At 50.8% G+C, this 15,956-nt stretch overlaps 1 protein-coding gene across 9 annotated transcripts; it reads left to right on the forward strand.

Annotated features, from left to right (window-relative positions):
* The first annotated feature begins 202 nt into the window (after positions 1 to 202).
* Positions 203 to 15,713, forward strand: BRPF1 (bromodomain and PHD finger containing 1). 9 transcript variants are annotated; one of them, XM_059390246.1, is made up of 14 exons: positions 216 to 597; positions 2,512 to 3,120; positions 6,699 to 7,658; positions 8,493 to 8,655; positions 9,067 to 9,198; positions 9,590 to 9,736; positions 10,521 to 10,830; positions 11,157 to 11,480; positions 11,801 to 12,085; positions 12,593 to 12,740; positions 13,314 to 13,450; positions 13,553 to 13,671; positions 13,996 to 14,150; positions 14,859 to 15,713. In XM_059390246.1, exons 2-14 carry the CDS (start codon positions 2,522 to 2,524, stop codon positions 15,040 to 15,042), a joined length of 3,663 nt encoding a protein of 1,220 aa, XP_059246229.1. In that variant the 5' UTR covers positions 216 to 597; positions 2,512 to 2,521; the 3' UTR covers positions 15,043 to 15,713. The 9 variants fall into 9 exon arrangements, with proteins under 9 accessions (XP_059246235.1, XP_059246233.1, XP_059246234.1 ...); XM_059390247.1 differs by having other exon boundaries at positions 11,160 to 11,480; XM_059390248.1 differs by having other exon boundaries at positions 9,590 to 9,718.
* Positions 15,714 to 15,956: the final 243 nt, after the last annotated feature.

Genomic DNA, 15,956 nt, shown 5'->3' on the forward strand with positions numbered 1-15,956 from the left:
GCCCGACCACTCCGGATCCCGAATATCGCGTCTTCCGTCTATCGAAACTCAACTCTAAGATGGAGGTGCTAGAGAAGCCATGTGGGGTGTCCAGGAGCTCTTCTGAGTCTCAGAGAATGGCCTCTCGAGACTCAGCAGACGGGCGGGGATCTGTGGCGAAAGTGCAGCTTGACAGCGCCGAGGCGCCGAGTTTACCCTGCGCAGACGCCGTCGCCGCCGCTGCCGCCGCCGCCGCTGCCACTGCCTTTGCCGCCACGGTCTTCGCCGCCGCCGTCCCCGCGCTGCCTCCGGGAGGCTCCATTGTTTCGGCGGTGTCGGGTCCCGAGGCCGGACAACCTAGTGGCTTTCGAAACGCGCGGCGGCCGACAGACTTGAGACACCAGGGCGCCGGCGGGACCGGGAGCGGCAGGGGTCAGCGCGGGAATCCCGGGGAGCCGGGGCCAGAGCGTGGGGCGGCAGGGGGCCGGGGTGGCGAGATCTAAGGTCTCCGGAGTTGGGGCTCTCTCTCCCCGGCCCGTCTTTCCCCGCCGGCCTCCCCAAGTGGGGTCGGAGCCCCGGCGGGCGCCCCCGGCGATGAGCCCGGACTCGAGGTGGCCGGTAAGTGCGGGCCTGGGACCAGGGCGGGAGTGGCCAACGCGAGAGGACTAGACTACTTTCGTGGGGCGTGCACTGAGCTGCCTGGCCCGGCTGCCCCTTGGGCTACTCCAGCCGGGAGAACTGACAGTGCATTAGCTCCCAGCCCGCGTCCCAGGGCAACAGAGTATCTTCCACGGTTGCCTGGGCCAATAGCAGGAGGAGAGCCTTGTTTAACATGTTACACTTCGACAAAAGGGAAACGTCGCCGCATCCGGGAGAGGGCTGCGGGCACCGCCTGGGCCGGGCCTGATCGCTCCGGCCCCCGCCCTCTACTTCCTCCAGCCCCCTGAGCTCTGCCGCCATACCCCTGTGGGCCCTGGGGCTTCCTCACGGGCTTCCAGTCTAAGTTCTTGTCTCCACCCGTGTGCCTCTGGCGCTTATTCCCAGCGGGACATCTGCCCGGGGTTCTGTGCTACTTTGAGAGCCAGGGCCACAGAGCAGCAGCATACACCAGGGACCCATCACTGAAAAGGAAGAGCTTGCTTGTTCCTCTGATTGGTTTGTGTTTAAAGACACAGCTGCAGGTAAAGGAAGTAAAAGTTGGAGTAGTTTTACCAGTGCAGAAGTCAGGGGCTTTGACAGAGACTGGAGCAGCCCACTTGGCTTGGCTAAGTAGCTGGAGAGAGGCCAAGAGGGGTCACTGTCTGGGAGCTCAGGGTTGCTTTGCCTGGAATGATGCCAATACCCTAGCTGAATTGTTGAACTCAACTAGGCCTGGAGAAACTGGGGCAATCTCTGACCAAGCTGGGCTTCCTGGGGGCTGATGCCATCGGCTGTCACTACTCACCCAGGAACACTGGAGAGGAGGAAGGGGAAGGCCCTGAGGACCATCATGGAGCTGAGTGTGCCTAGATTGTCATGTTCCTATTTGTACCCTTAGTACCTAGTATCATTCCCAGGGTCAGGGTCTGATACCTCTCCCAGAGCCAGGGCCAGGGCATAGCCTTCCCCTAAACACCTCAGAAATGAACTGCTTGTTTCTGTAATGGAATGATTTCTGCTGGTGCCCAGGATTAAATTGCAGGCTGCCCATTCAAGCAAGCTTCCATATGGGTTAACACTAGCCTTCATCCATCTGTCAGCTCCAAATCTGATGATCCTCTCATTTAGCTATTTATTCAATAAGTTCTTCATTCATATGCCAAAAACTGAGTGTCCACTACATGCCAGGTACTGAGGATATATAGAGGTGGGCAGGCTCTGATGTCTGCACCGCATAGCACCTAGTCTAGTGGGAGGAAACAAAGAACTTCCAGTGTGGTAAGTGCCATGCAACTATGATGGGATGATGAGAATGGAATGCTGTAGAAACATAGCTCCCCATGGGAAAGACAGATCATAACAAGAAGTGGTATTTGAGTTGGGTTTTGAAGAATGAGTAGGAGCTCGCCAGTCAGGATGGAAGCCATTTCAAATAGAGATCATCTTGCAGGAATGAGACGTTATAACATTCAGGGAATGGCAAGTTGTCCTGGGTATACAGAAGCACAGCTGTAACTAGTGAGAAGAGTCTGGAAAGGAGGACTAGGGCCAGAAAATGAAAGGAGTACCTTGAATGTCATCATAGGGAATTTGGATATTATCCTGAAATAAGTGGGGAGCATCAGGAAGTTTTAAAGCAAAAGACTGATGTGATTGTTCCTACTCTGGCCACATTATGTGAGATTAGGCTAGAAGAGTCGAGATATAGGGCAGGATGATCAGGCAGGAGGTGATGAGGTCCAGACTGTGGCCATAGTGTAGAGCTGATGGTATTTGAAGTCACTGTAGAGGTGAGCTGGCCAGGCCCCTTGAGGAGAAGGAGGGCTGGAGAGAATAGAGTGGATGGCCAGGAGCTTGTCCTCAGGCCTATGCTAACTGATCTGTACATTCTAGATGTGACAGCATGGGGGTGGACTTTGATGTGAAGACTTTCTGCCACAACTTGCGGGCAACTAAGCCACCGTATGAATGCCCTGTGGAGACCTGCCGCAAGGTCTACAAGAGTTACAGTGGTATCGAGTACCATCTATATCACTATGACCACGACAACCCACCGCCCCCCCAGCAGACTCCACTCCGTAAGCACAAGAAGAAGGGGCGCCAATCACGCCCAGCCAACAAGCAGTCACCCAGCCCCTCAGAGGTATCCCAGTCACCGGGCCGTGAGGTGATGAGCTACGCACAGGCCCAACGCATGGTGGAGGTGGACCTGCATGGCCGTGTCCACCGCATTAGCATTTTTGACAACCTGGATGTGGTGTCAGAGGATGAGGAGGCCCCTGAGGAGGCTCCTGAGAATGGCAGCAATAAGGAGAACACTGAGACACCGGCTGCTACTCCCAAGTCAGGCAAGCATAAGAATAAGGAGAAGCGCAAGGACTCCAACCATCACCATCACCATAATGCTTCTGTGAGCACCACTCCCAAGCTGCCAGAGGTGGTATACCGGGAGTTGGAGCAGGACACCCCGGATGCCCCGCCCCGGCCAACTTCCTATTACCGGTAAGGCTACCTCTACCTGCCCATTCTGGAAAACTGTTCAAGCAGGGCTTAGGAGCTGGAGAGGTAATGGGCACCAGAGAGGAGAGTGGCAGAGATAAAGGGTAGCAGAAGCACACTGGTCCTGTCCAGGCAATAAGAAGAATAGTGCCCCAGCTAATGATGGTGGCACTTACTATGTACTGCCACATGCCAGGCCCTGCACTGGGTACTTTACAGCCATCCCTTCCATTTTATTCTCACAATTCTCTCAGGCAGGTATTTTTCTCATTTCGCAGATGAGGAGCCCACAGTCCAGAAAGGGGACCCAAAGTCACATGTTAGTGGATTTGAACTGGGATTCAAATCCAGGTTACTCTGACTCCAACGCTATACTGTTTCCACTGTATCAAAACATCATGTGTCTGGTTGCTGACCCTCCACTCCATCACTGTGTAGCCTTGAGAAAAGCTTCAGGCTTTCTAATGACCTGATCTGCAGAGCATGTATAATATTCCTTTGTCAGCCTAGAGGAAGAAGACTAGGCACACTGATTTTATAAGGTCCTGAAAGCAATTGGTAAATCTGCAGAGGTAATTTCCCCATTATTCTGTTACTGTCACCCATCCTTTAGCATGTATAAGCAACATTTTCATCACCTATGTTTTGTACTCTTCTGTTGGCCCTTTTATTTATTTTATTTAATTGTTTTTTTGGCATCCCATGTCCTTCCAAAATTAGTCACGGTGGCTCCTAACAAAGTCACGGGCATAAAGCTAAATTCCTTTAACACAAGGTAAAAAATGAAGGGATGGGACAGTGTGGTGGTGAAGCTACACAGAAACCTTAGCTGAAGGATTGTACAAAAACAAAATGTAAAGCTTCTGAGTCTTGGCATTCAAGGTAAAGAAAGCATTTGGAAAAATTAAGGAACAGTGTTCAGTGTCCGCTAATCAGAAGGCTTGATCTCTTATAAATGTTTTTATATAAATGTTTTTATATAAAAGGTGGTTTTTACAAAAAATGCAATCGTGATGGTATACTGAGTCTCGGTTCTTTAAAATCAAGTCTGTGGGGGGGTGGAATATATATATATCTAAAAAAAATAAAATTAAGCCTGAGGGAACTCAAGCAATTTGGCCTAGTAAGACACTTTGGTCTCACCCCTGTTCACATGTTAGTCAGTCTCCTCTTCCTCTCTTCTTTTAACTGTCCAGCCCAGCTCCACCCCCTTCTGGCTTTCTACTGCTTCTCTTTTATGTTAACACTCACTGCTGTGCCCGCCCCCCAAAACACAGACCCCTATCTGGGCTCTTCAGCACTCTCTGCTCTGATAGGCAGTTTAGACCAGTTCATCCCACCCCATTTCTTCCTCCCTCTGCTTTTTCACTCTTTCTTCCTGGCGTTCAAATTTGTTCTCCAGGGAAGCAGTTCTTAGCTAGGTGCACTGCATCATCTGGGGAGTATTTTCCATGTCATTTATTACTACTGTTAGCAGAACTGTCCAAGTTTTGTAAATTATATATATATATATAGTTTTTAAAGATTTTATTTATTTGACAGAGAGAGATCACAGGTAAGCAGAGAGGCAGGCAGAGAGAGAGGCAGAAGCAGGCTCCCTGCTGAGCAGAGAGCCTGATGCAGTGCTTGATCCCAGGACCCTGAGATCATGACCTGAGCTGAAGGCAGAGGCTTAACCCACTGAGCCACACAGGTGCCCCTGTAAATGATATTTTTTATATATAAATTTGAGAAGATTTGAGGTCATCTCTCTAAGAACACCATTTTCTCTTTCTTGCATCTGATATGCTTTCTTGAGGGGGAAAGCGGGTGGAGTGTAGGCTGGTGTGCCAGGAATTGTACATGACATGCAGCCTACATTATCTATCTGTGCCACAGCCTATAATCTGGGTACACTGTGGGAGTGTGTTATGCACCATCGCGTAATGTCACATGTGTTGTGGCAGAGAAAAGGTTGAGAATAGGTGCAAAGGCCTGGAAGTGGCTGGATGGTTCATACAAGCTCTGAGCCACACCCTTTTTCAACGATGAGGACATTATGGTCACTTTGGGGAAGGAGTAAAGGGCTAAGAAGGAAACTGCTTCCTGTAGACACAGTATTTTAGTTTCTCTCCTCCATTCCACCCCCAAAATGCCTTTGAAATGAACAACACTGTGCCTATTTCTGCATAGTGAATCAGACATGGTCCTTGCCTCTAGCCTAGAGTGGAGGAGTTAGACACATAAATAGTTAGAATACAAGGCAAGATAGGTCAGGGCTGTACAAAAGCTAATACTAAAGCTAATGTTTATTGAGTACTTGCATCATGCCAGGTACTGTTCTAAGTTCTTTACCTGTATTAACTCATTTAATGCTCACAACAGCTGTGTGAAATGGGTTCAAGTTAGCATCACCACTTTTCAGATGAGGAAACAGAGACCAGGGAGGTCACCTTATTTACCTACTGGCATACAGAGCATGACTCCAGAGCCTGTGCTCACCTGGCCTGCTCTTAGCATCCAGAACCCCACTTCCCTTTGGGAGAGGGGAGGAGAGGGATAGAAACTAACATTGATGTAGGGCCTGCTATGTTGTGCAACTTCATTTAGCCCATTCATTTTTTAAATTCCATTTAATACTGATAAGTGTCTTTGGGAGAAAATGGTAGCATCCTCATCTTATCATCAATAATACTGAAGTTCAGGAAAGAGCAGTAATGACTTGAAGATCACAAAGTGGTAGAGCCAGGCTTTAGATCCATGTTTGTCAGAAGTTAAAGCCCCATTCTTTCCATTGTAGCTCCCTGTAGCTTTGTAATACCAGAGTCCAGGCAACCTAGAGCATAGCAGGGGGCATGGGGAGCCTGCTCTGTGTGCCAGGAACCTGGAGCAGCCCTCGGCTCTAGTCCTGCCGGTCCAATGAGTGCTGTAGGGTAGAGTATGAATTGTAGCTTTTCCACTTCTGGTTGTATGATCTATTTGCGTTGGGCAGTTAATTAACTTCTCAAAGCTTTGTCTTCCTCATCGACAAAATAAGGCCAATAAAAACATTAATACTATGGCTATGGTGAGAATATATGTGTAACAGTAAATGCTCAGTAAATCTTAGTTCTGTTATCTTCCAAGGCTATCCAGAGAACAAACACAGTACCTAGAGTCTGAGGGAGTCCTGAGCTGCACCAGCTGACAGAAGGCCCATGGCAGCTTGATTCAGGACACTGCCAGCTGGTGCTAAAAATGATATATAATTTGCAAGTGACACATGAGGACCTTCCTTCAGACGCTTTGCACCATCATCCAGACCAATCCAGTAGGTCCTAGCTGCCTCACCCTCCTCCCTTCAGGAGTTTGATTGAGCTTGTGCACCTCAGAGGAGGTGGTGTAGTAGCTAGTACACAAGCTTCCTAACTCACTAAACCTTAGGTTTCCTTTTATGCAAAACCAGAATAATTATAAAGCCTGGGGTTAAGATTACAGTGGAATGAGACAGTAATAAATAAAGGCACAGGCCTGGCATTGAGTAAGTATCCAGCAATTGTAGCCCATTGTCTTCAAAGGAAGAAAGGCTCAAGCATATGCTGAGCTGCCTATGTGCACTGCAGGTACATTGAGAAGTCGGCAGAGGAGCTGGATGAGGAAGTAGAGTATGACATGGATGAGGAGGACTACATCTGGTTGGATATCATGAACGAGCGGCGGAAGACCGAGGGTGTGAGTCCCATCCCACAGGAAATCTTTGAGTACTTAATGGATCGGCTGGAGAAGGAGTCCTACTTTGAAAGCCACAATAAAGGTGACCCCAATGCACTAGTGGATGAGGATGCCGTGTGCTGTATCTGCAATGATGGTGAGTGCCAGAACAGCAATGTCATTCTGTTCTGTGACATGTGCAACCTGGCTGTGCACCAAGAGTGCTATGGTGTCCCCTACATCCCTGAGGGCCAGTGGCTATGCCGCCGCTGCCTCCAGTCACCCTCCCGCGCTGTGGACTGTGCCCTGTGCCCCAACAAGGGTGGTGCCTTCAAGCAGACAGATGACGGGCGCTGGGCCCATGTGGTGTGTGCCCTGTGGATCCCTGAAGTCTGCTTTGCCAACACAGTCTTCCTGGAGCCTATCGACAGCATTGAGCACATCCCGCCAGCTCGCTGGAAGTTGACCTGTTATATTTGTAAACAGCGGGGCTCAGGAGCCTGCATCCAGTGCCATAAGGCCAACTGCTACACAGCCTTCCACGTGACATGTGCCCAGCAGGCTGGCCTTTACATGAAGATGGAGCCTGTGCGGGAGACGGGTGCCAATGGCACCTCTTTCAGCGTCCGCAAGACAGCCTACTGTGACATCCACACACCCCCGGGCTCAGCACGCCGCCTGCCTGCCCTGTCCCACAGTGAGGGTGAGGAGGATGAGGAGGAGGAGGAGGATGAGGGAAAGAGTTGGAGCTCAGAGAAGGTCAAGAAGGCCAAGGCCAAGTCCCGGATCAAGATGAAGAAGGCAAGGAAGATCCTGGCAGAGAAGCGGGCAGCAGCACCTGTGGTGTCAGTGCCTTGCATCCCACCACACAGGTATGTGGGGAGTGGATGGATAGGCTGGTAAGGAAAGAAGAAGCCTGCATAGAGATGGATAGTCCTGAGTGGAGTGACAGGGCTCGGTTATCTTAACAGGAGCTATAAAGATGTTAAAAAAAAAAACAAAAAACAAAAATCACACCACATTCCAAAAGAAGTTAGCTCTAGCAGGTCACCTCACTTTTACATTAGGAGCCAGAAATGTCAACTTTTATCTGGTAGATCCAGTAAGTGTTTCCAGCTGCCGTTCATTTTGATGGTTTGGTTTAAGTTAGGAAGAAAGAAGATGGAGTAGCAACCAGCCATAGTAGCAGAAATGGTCTGACCCGGAAGGGAGAAAGGGAACGAAAAATGGGGAAGGAAATGCTTAAGAAGTTGCAAAGTGGTCACTGCCCCTAATAACTCCAGATGAGGGCTCCATCATTAGTTATTTTTAACTCTCTTGTGCTATCTAGTTGATTTTCTATAGTTTACTGCTTTACAATTGTACTTTGTCCTAAAACCTGCCAAGGCTCAATCTGAGCAGGTTCTCCAGGGTCAAATAATACTCCAGGCTGCAGTGACAAGAGCATTCTTAGGGGCCAAGCTTCCTGATATCCCTCCCCCACCCAAATTCGTGAACAAGGTTGGGATCTGGCTTCATGCTGGGAGCTTGGCTTCTTGTCTGGTACCATTTGCTCTTCTTTGCATTAAGCCAAGTGTCGGGCCTTTTTGACGATAGACTTATTCCCGATTCAGCCCCATTCAGGAATTTTCCCTAGCCAGAGACCCCTGTTCTGCTTAAGAAAAGCATGGCTCAGTGGGTTTTTCTCTTTATTCCCCACTTTCCAGACTCAGTAAAATCACCAACCGCCTGACCATCCAAAGGAAGAGCCAGTTTATGCAGAGGTTACACAGCTACTGGACGCTGAAACGGCAGTCCCGAAATGGAGTCCCACTGCTACGTCGTCTACAGACACACCTGCAGTCTCAGAGGAATTGTGACCAAGTTGGGGTACTGTATCAGATTCCCTGTGGGCTCTGGGAGGGCCAGGAACACAAGGACTGAGATTTGTGACTACTGCTTTCAGCGTCCGAGGACTTAGGCTATTTCCTCCTTTAAGCTAGACCTCAAACCAGGCTCAGGATGAAATCCTTATAGATTATCTGCTCACAAGAAGGGCACTGTTCCTGTGTGTTCATTCATCCATTCACTCAACAAGCATATACCAAGCATTGATTCTGTACCAGGCCTGGGGTCACATATGTTGAGGAACTCCCACTTTAGCTAGCAAGCCTGCCAATAAATGACTGTGCTCCCTCTTTAAGCTTTAACTGCCCTTGACCCAGGCTTCCTGGGCTCTCCTCTTTTTGGCCTTTCTTCTGGCTCCCTCATCATCTCCTGATCTCCTTTTTGCCTCTACAGAGAGATTCTGAGGATAAGAACTGGGCCCTCAAAGAACAGCTCAAGTCTTGGCAGCGACTCCGGCATGACCTGGAGCGAGCTCGGCTGTTGGTGGAGCTTATCCGCAAGCGGGAGAAACTCAAAAGGGAGACGGTGAGTGCTCCTCGGCCAACTCTATCTTACATAAGAAAAAGCAGTCCTGGGACGAGGAAGAGCATGTATCCCCTGGCCAGAAAGTAACAGGGCTGATGCTGGAGTCAGGTTTCCTGGCTCCCAGTGTGTTCTTTAGCTCACTACAAACAATGTCACAGAAGAGTATGAAAGAGACCCTAGATTATGTGATATAGGTAGCTGGCACTGGAAGTTCAAGGAAAGGAAAGGCCAGCCAGAATAGATGGGCCTTTTTATAAGTTCACTCGAGTGAGTACACCCAGCTGTCGGCTGGAGAAGGAAGGCAATGTCCCAAACCAGCTGCTGCCATCCCCTCAGACCTCTGCCAAGGGACTGGCACTGGCCTGGCTGATTGGGCCTTTATGTGTGTCAGATCAAGGTCCAGCAGATCGCCATGGAGATGCAGCTGACCCCTTTCCTCATCCTTCTTCGCAAAACTTTGGAGCAGCTCCAAGAAAAGGACACAGGCAATATCTTCAGCGAGCCGGTCCCTCTGTCTGAGGTAACCGAATTGGACGAAGTAAGAATCCCTTCCCCTCACTCCACCTTCTTTCTGTTCCTCTCCCAGTTGGACCCCTGCTGCAGGTCTGGGCCAGGGACTAGGAGGGGACCATGAAGAGAGGGGCTGGTGGCTCTGGGGCTCCAGGATGAACTGGAGCCATATGCATCACCTGGACTCTGTCTTGTCCCTGTCATATCCCAAGGGCCCAGAATGGGAGGCAATCTGCACTCCTTCCCCAGAGGCAGGGACTGAGTCTGCCAAATGAATAATCCCAGGGCAGGAAGACACTTTCGGGGTGCTGAACCCTAGAACGGAGACTTTAGAAGGCTCAGCACCTAAAGAACCAGCTCTGAAGCCCTAGGTCCTGACTGGCAGACTCTTCTCTCTAAAAGGTATAAAATGAGAGGCCTGAGGCAGTAGCCTTCTTAAAAGTCTTAATGATAGGTAAAAAGAACTATAGGAATGCAAGATGGTGTTCTTTCCAGAGGATTGCCGTAGCCATTTTCTTACTGAAGCCTCAGATGGCTGTAGGAAGTAAATTTGACTGTAATTTCATCACCGTTTTCTAGGCGAGAAAGAGAAGGCCCACAGAGGTTAAGAGACTTGCCATGGTCACACAGCTTGTGACTGGTAAAGTCAAGACTAGAATCCAGCTTTCTTTTCCCCTGTGTTATATGCCTGCCTCTAACTGTGGTGGGAGGAGATTGCTGGATGCATTTCAGAGGGTGGGGGTGTTAGGAGCAAGGGTTCAGGGGCAATGAGGAGCATATTTCCACTTAGCCACACCTGTCCTACTCTCCAGGTACCTGACTACCTAGATCACATCAAAAAGCCCATGGACTTTTTCACCATGAAGCAGAACTTGGAGGCTTACCGCTACCTGAACTTTGATGATTTTGAGGAGGACTTCAACCTTATCGTCAGCAACTGCCTCAAGTATAACGCCAAGGATACCATCTTCTACCGGGCAGCAGTGCGGCTCCGCGAACAGGGTGGCGCTGTGCTCCGCCAGGCCCGGCGCCAGGCAGAAAAAATGGGCATTGACTTTGAGACGGGCATGCATATCCCCCACAACCTGGCTGGAGATGAAGCCCCACAACACGTTGAAGATGGTGGGTGATAAGTCATGCTACACACATAGAGGCCAATGCCAGGGATGAACAGCTTTCCAAAAGTCCCCTACCGGGAACAGGCAGTGTAGGCAGGAAGTAGGTAGGCTGAGCAGTGGCAAGCTATCCCCAGGAATGCTCCCCAAGAAGCCAGACTGGGTGAATGGATAGCAGTGCCCGCCATCCCACATCTTGGTGCTGCTATTATACAGCTGTTCCTGGTGAGAAGCCCAGGGGAAAAGAGTGGTTTCTTGCTGCCTCCCAGGTTCAGGAGGCCCAGAGGGCTGCACTGAGTCTGACCTTTCCCCAACCCCCATGTCCATCCCTAGCAGCAGAGGAAGAGCGGCTGGTCCTGCTGGAGAACCAGAAGCACCTGCCAGTAGAAGAGCAGCTAAAGCTGTTGCTGGAGCGGCTGGATGAGGTGAATGCCAGCAAGCAGAGTGTGGGCCGTTCACGGCGTGCAAAGATGATCAAGAAAGAGATGACAGCACTGCGGCGAAAGCTTGCCCACCAGCGGGAAACTGGAAGGGATGGGCCTGAGCGGCACGGACCCACGAGCCGGGGCAGCCTGACACCTCACCCAGCAGCCTGTGACAAGGATGGGCAGACAGACAGTGCCGCTGAGGAGAGCAGCAGCCAGGAGACAAGCAAAGGTCTGAACCCCCTAGCAAGGTGGACTCCAAAAGCAAGCCAGACTTGACTCTGCAGCACACATTCAGCCCCTGCCATTCCCCAGGCAGAGGTTTCTCCTACACAGCTAGCTGTACTTTCTCCCTCATTCCCCATACAGGGACCTCTCAGCTGCCTCTCTGGCTATTTGTATAAGAGATGATGTTCCCAATTCCATACCCCCTAGATCATCTCCCAACTCTAGCTGAAGTAATGGTCCTACAGATCCAGGGCATACCCTGGGCATCTACCCTTCCCACATCAGGCCCCTTACCAACTCTCCTTCTCTCTTTCTCTGCTCCAGGCCTGGGTCCCAACATGTCCTCAACCCCCGCACATGAGGTGGGCAGGAGAACCTCAGTTCTGTTCTCCAAAAAGAACCCGAAGACAGCTGGACCGCCCAAGAGGCCGGGCCGGCCCCCCAAAAACCGGGAGAGCCAGATGACCCCCAGCCACGGAGGCAGTCCTGTGGGGCCCCCCCAGCTCCCCATCATGGGCTCCTTACGTCAGCGCAAGCGGGGTAGGAGCCCCCGGCCCAGTTCGAGCTCAGACAGCGACAGTGATAAATCCACAGAAGACCCCCCAATGGGTGAGCCTCACCATCACCCAGCACCCCTGCCCCAAGAGAGTGAGCTAAGCTGCCATCATCCCCAACATAACTCTCACCTATCCCTTCATTTGCCCAAAATATATCAGAGCTGGAAGCGCCCTTAGGGATCCTTTAATTCAGTCCCCTCATTTTACAGATGGGGAAACTGAAGTCCAGAAACACTGACCCAGCTAGATTCCTGTCCAGGATCCCCTCCATTATATCACTTCACTTTTTCTCTTCTCCCCCTCCTTGGGGATTTCCTGCCCTTTAAGCCATTTGTGTCTTAAGGCCAGTAACTGCCAAGGGAAGTACAAGGGGTGGGGCAGGACTATGGCCAACTGTGGCAGACACTGCCCAGAGTTGGCTCTGTTGACCATAGTTGGAGGAATATTCCAGCATAGAAGGGAAAGCTAACTAAGCTCCTAGTCCCCCTTACCCCCATGCCATCTCTGATCTACATCTTCCTGACGGATTCCTTCCCTCCTCCCCCTCCCGCCAACCAAGACTTACCAGCCAATGGCTTCAGCGGTGGAAATCAGCCAGTGAAGAAGAGTTTCTTGGTATATCGTAATGACTGCAGCCTTCCCCGGAGCAGCTCTGACTCTGAGTCCAGCAGCAGTAGCAGCAGTAGCGCTGCCTCCGACCGAACCAGGTACCAGCCCTCCAGATCAAGGCCTGTCTGCAGGATCCCCTTCCAGGTTTCCCAATGGGAAGTGGGGTGGCAGCCACCTCAGCCTAGATTAAGATGGCTCAGACCCAAGGTTCTCTGCAAAATAAATGGCATATATAAGAATGTCACCGTAATGGAATATGGGAACCATCCTGGGTTAAGCTGACATAGAGCAGAGTATAAACTGATGCCTTGGGGCCTGGATTTGGCCTGCATACATACTTTGTTCGACCAGCATGGTGTTTTTAAAAAAATGAATCTAGTACTACCACGTAAAATTCCTAGTGTCTGTATTCTCTTTAAAAATCAGATCTGGTAAATCTAGCTAGTGCTTCCTTTAGACGGGGTGTATTCATCACTACCACAGCTAAATCCAGCCCATGTCCATTATGTCACTGCCAACCCTTTGAAGGCATTTGGGTTTGAAATTTTTCAAGTGACCTCAGCTTTCAATGATTCTTGGACCCCGGGGACCAGTTTAAAGAGAGGACGTCTACCATGCCATTACCTACTCTTCCCCTCCTTTAAGCTGAGTTCTTATTGTCTTATCCATAGCACAACACCCTCAAAACAAGGCCGGGGCAAGCCCTCCTTCTCTCGGGGCACATTCCCGGAAGATAGCAGTGAAGATACCTCAGGCACTGAGAATGAGGCCTACTCCGTGGGCACTGGCCGCGGCGTGGGCCACAGCAGTAAGTACCCTCACCCAAGGCCAGGGATGCCGGGGGCCCAGTGTCAGGGCCTTGCCAGCCCCCTGGCTGCTGATCCGCCTCCTCTCTCCCATTCCTGTGAAGTGGTAAGGAAGAGTCTGGGACGGGGAGCTGGCTGGCTGTCAGAGGATGAGGACTCGCCCCTGGATGCTCTGGACCTGGTGTGGGCCAAATGCCGAGGGTATCCATCATACCCAGCTCTGGTAGGCTTCCCCTTTTCTTATCATACCCCTTGTCTCCCAACACCAGCTGGCAGACACAGTTTGTACTGCAGAGAACAAGGGTCTTTGGCAGATAGACACTTAAGAGGTTCCTGGTTAGTTGTTCCATGTCTCCTTTTTCCTTCCCATTGCACCCTGGGGTCTCAAATAGTTCATCATTAGAAGCAGCCAAGGGTCAGCATTGCAGCCTTGTGGCATAATAACCTTTCTCTGTCCCCACTTTAGAGATAGCTCCCAATTCTTAGGTAGTATAAGCTGTGCAGAAGAAGGGGACTGAACCAAACAAAGGTCTTATTACACCCTCAGATAATTGATCCAAAGATGCCCCGGGAAGGTATGTTCCACCATGGGGTTCCCATCCCTGTGCCCCCACTGGAGGTGCTGAAACTTGGGGAGCAGATGACCCAGGAAGCCCGAGAGCATCTCTACCTCGTCCTCTTCTTTGACAACAAGCGAACCTGGTAAGGGAGGAGGGAAGCATCTGGTGTGACTCACAGCCACAGATGCAACCCTGGGTATAGGGGCAGGCTGCCAGGAAATTCCAGCAACAGACAGACTGGGCTATCACAAATCAGAGGGGGAGGGATTTAGATCTTTGAGCAGAAGGGTTGTGTTGACCATGAGTCTGAGTGGGCAGAGGCTGACAACCAGCTGTAGCTAGATGTCAAAGGGCCATTAGTGACTGTGACAAGTGTGCTCCCCACCCAGATTTAGATGGCTTCTAGACTTCATTTTCCTACCTCTGCCTTCATGGTGACTAGATGGAGATAAAACAGGCATGAATGTTCACGCCTGAGTCTCTGTTCTGTCACATGTGGGTAATATGTTTTTGTGCATTGTCTGCAGAGGATATTTAATGTCAAGTCTGCCAGGAGCCTATGGGACAGGGTACCTGTTTCAGGTTAGGTTATGGCTCTGCCTATTTTGCACTCAGAAATACCCTGTTGTTACCCCATAGTAGGTCTTTTGGCTGGACTCTTTTCATCACTAGATTATGAGCCATTCCTTGAGGGCAGGGATTATTTCTCTTAGTCTCAGTAACCCCACTGCCCACGAGAGCCTGGCTCAGAGTGGGCACTCAAGAGGTGTTTTTGAATGAGTGTGTGATGAAGGCTGCTGCTTGTCGCTTTCCCAGAGATGACTTATGTGACCCTCACCTTGTCCTACAGGCAGTGGCTGCCAAGAACTAAGCTGGTTCCTTTGGGCGTGAACCAGGACCTCGACAAGGAAAAGATGCTGGAGGGCCGCAAATCCAACATCCGGAAGTCAGTGCAGATTGCCTACCACAGGGCTCTGCAGCACCGCAGCAAGGTGCAGGGCGAGCAGAGCAGTGAGACCAGTGATAGTGACTGATAATGCCCAGCACAGCCCAACCTACAGTGCCCTGCCACCTCTCTCCTCCCCCTTTGCTCACTGTCCTGGAGTGGCACCGGCCTCTGCACTGACTCATTCCTGGTCTTGGGGCCAGTCTCAGGGGAAGCTGGGTGGGGGAGGTCCCTCCCGCCCTGAGTGCAGCTGGACTGTACAGAACACTCCAAGGGCCCATAGTGGCTCTGTGCAAGGAGAGGGGAGGTCCCACTGGCCAGAAAGCTCCAGAGACCTCACAGCATTGTAGTGCAGGATGGTGGGCCAAGGTTAGGACACTGCATAAAACTGGCCATCCCACCACCTCTGCCTGCTCTGCTTGTTCCGGGAGAATCTGTAACTGCCTAGTGGCCTGAGGCCCCCCGCAGGTGGTGAGGTGAGCGGGCATCTGCCCAGCCTAGCAGTGGGATTAATGTCTGTCCAGCCTGGAAGAGGGGCACTAGGTGACCCCCTCCCCTGCTGTTGTAAATACTGTAATTAGCGGAGAATTTAAATTATTCTCATTTGTAACTGCGTTTCCGGGTCGCGCCAGAGTCATTTGGTACTAAAAAAGACTGGGGCCTGTCCCCACTTCCCTTTTTCCCATAGATTCCCCCACCTTTCAAACTGGTTTGTATTTATTTCAAAGGAAGAAAATATATTGATTCTTAGAAAATAAATGTCTGTTTGGAATTCTTGGGTTCTTACCTCCTGCCAGGGAGAGGGATAAAAAGGGAAGCTTCGTCCCCCAGGAATGGTAAATAATTGGGCTCGAGAGGTTGCTGGTTGCTGTGCCTGCTGCATTTGTAAGACAACAACAGAGAGAATATAACAGCTCCCATTTCCGAGGCACTTAACTGAGTGGCAGGCCTTGTTCTAAGCATTTTTAGATACATAATTTCATGTAATCTTTGCAGTAACTC

The sequence above is a fragment of the Mustela nigripes genome, chromosome 2 (genome assembly GCF_022355385.1).
Source record: "Mustela nigripes isolate SB6536 chromosome 2, MUSNIG.SB6536, whole genome shotgun sequence".
In the NCBI taxonomy this organism is placed as follows: Eukaryota; Metazoa; Chordata; class Mammalia; order Carnivora; family Mustelidae; genus Mustela; species Mustela nigripes.

What these genes read in the sequence shown, in the direction of transcription:
- BRPF1 (XM_059390244.1), top strand. Translation starts at nt 2,522, where the DNA reads ATGGGGGTGGACTTTGATGTGAAGACTTTCTGCCACAACTTGCGGGCA. An exon ending in CAGCCAGGAGACAAGCAAAG is followed by an intron (nt 11,481 to 11,800) that starts GTCTGAACCCCC and finishes TCTCTGCTCCAG; the next exon opens with GCCTGGGTCCCAACATGTCC. An exon ending in TTTGACAACAAGCGAACCTG is followed by an intron (nt 14,151 to 14,858) that starts GTAAGGGAGGAG and finishes CTTGTCCTACAG; the next exon opens with GCAGTGGCTGCCAAGAACTA.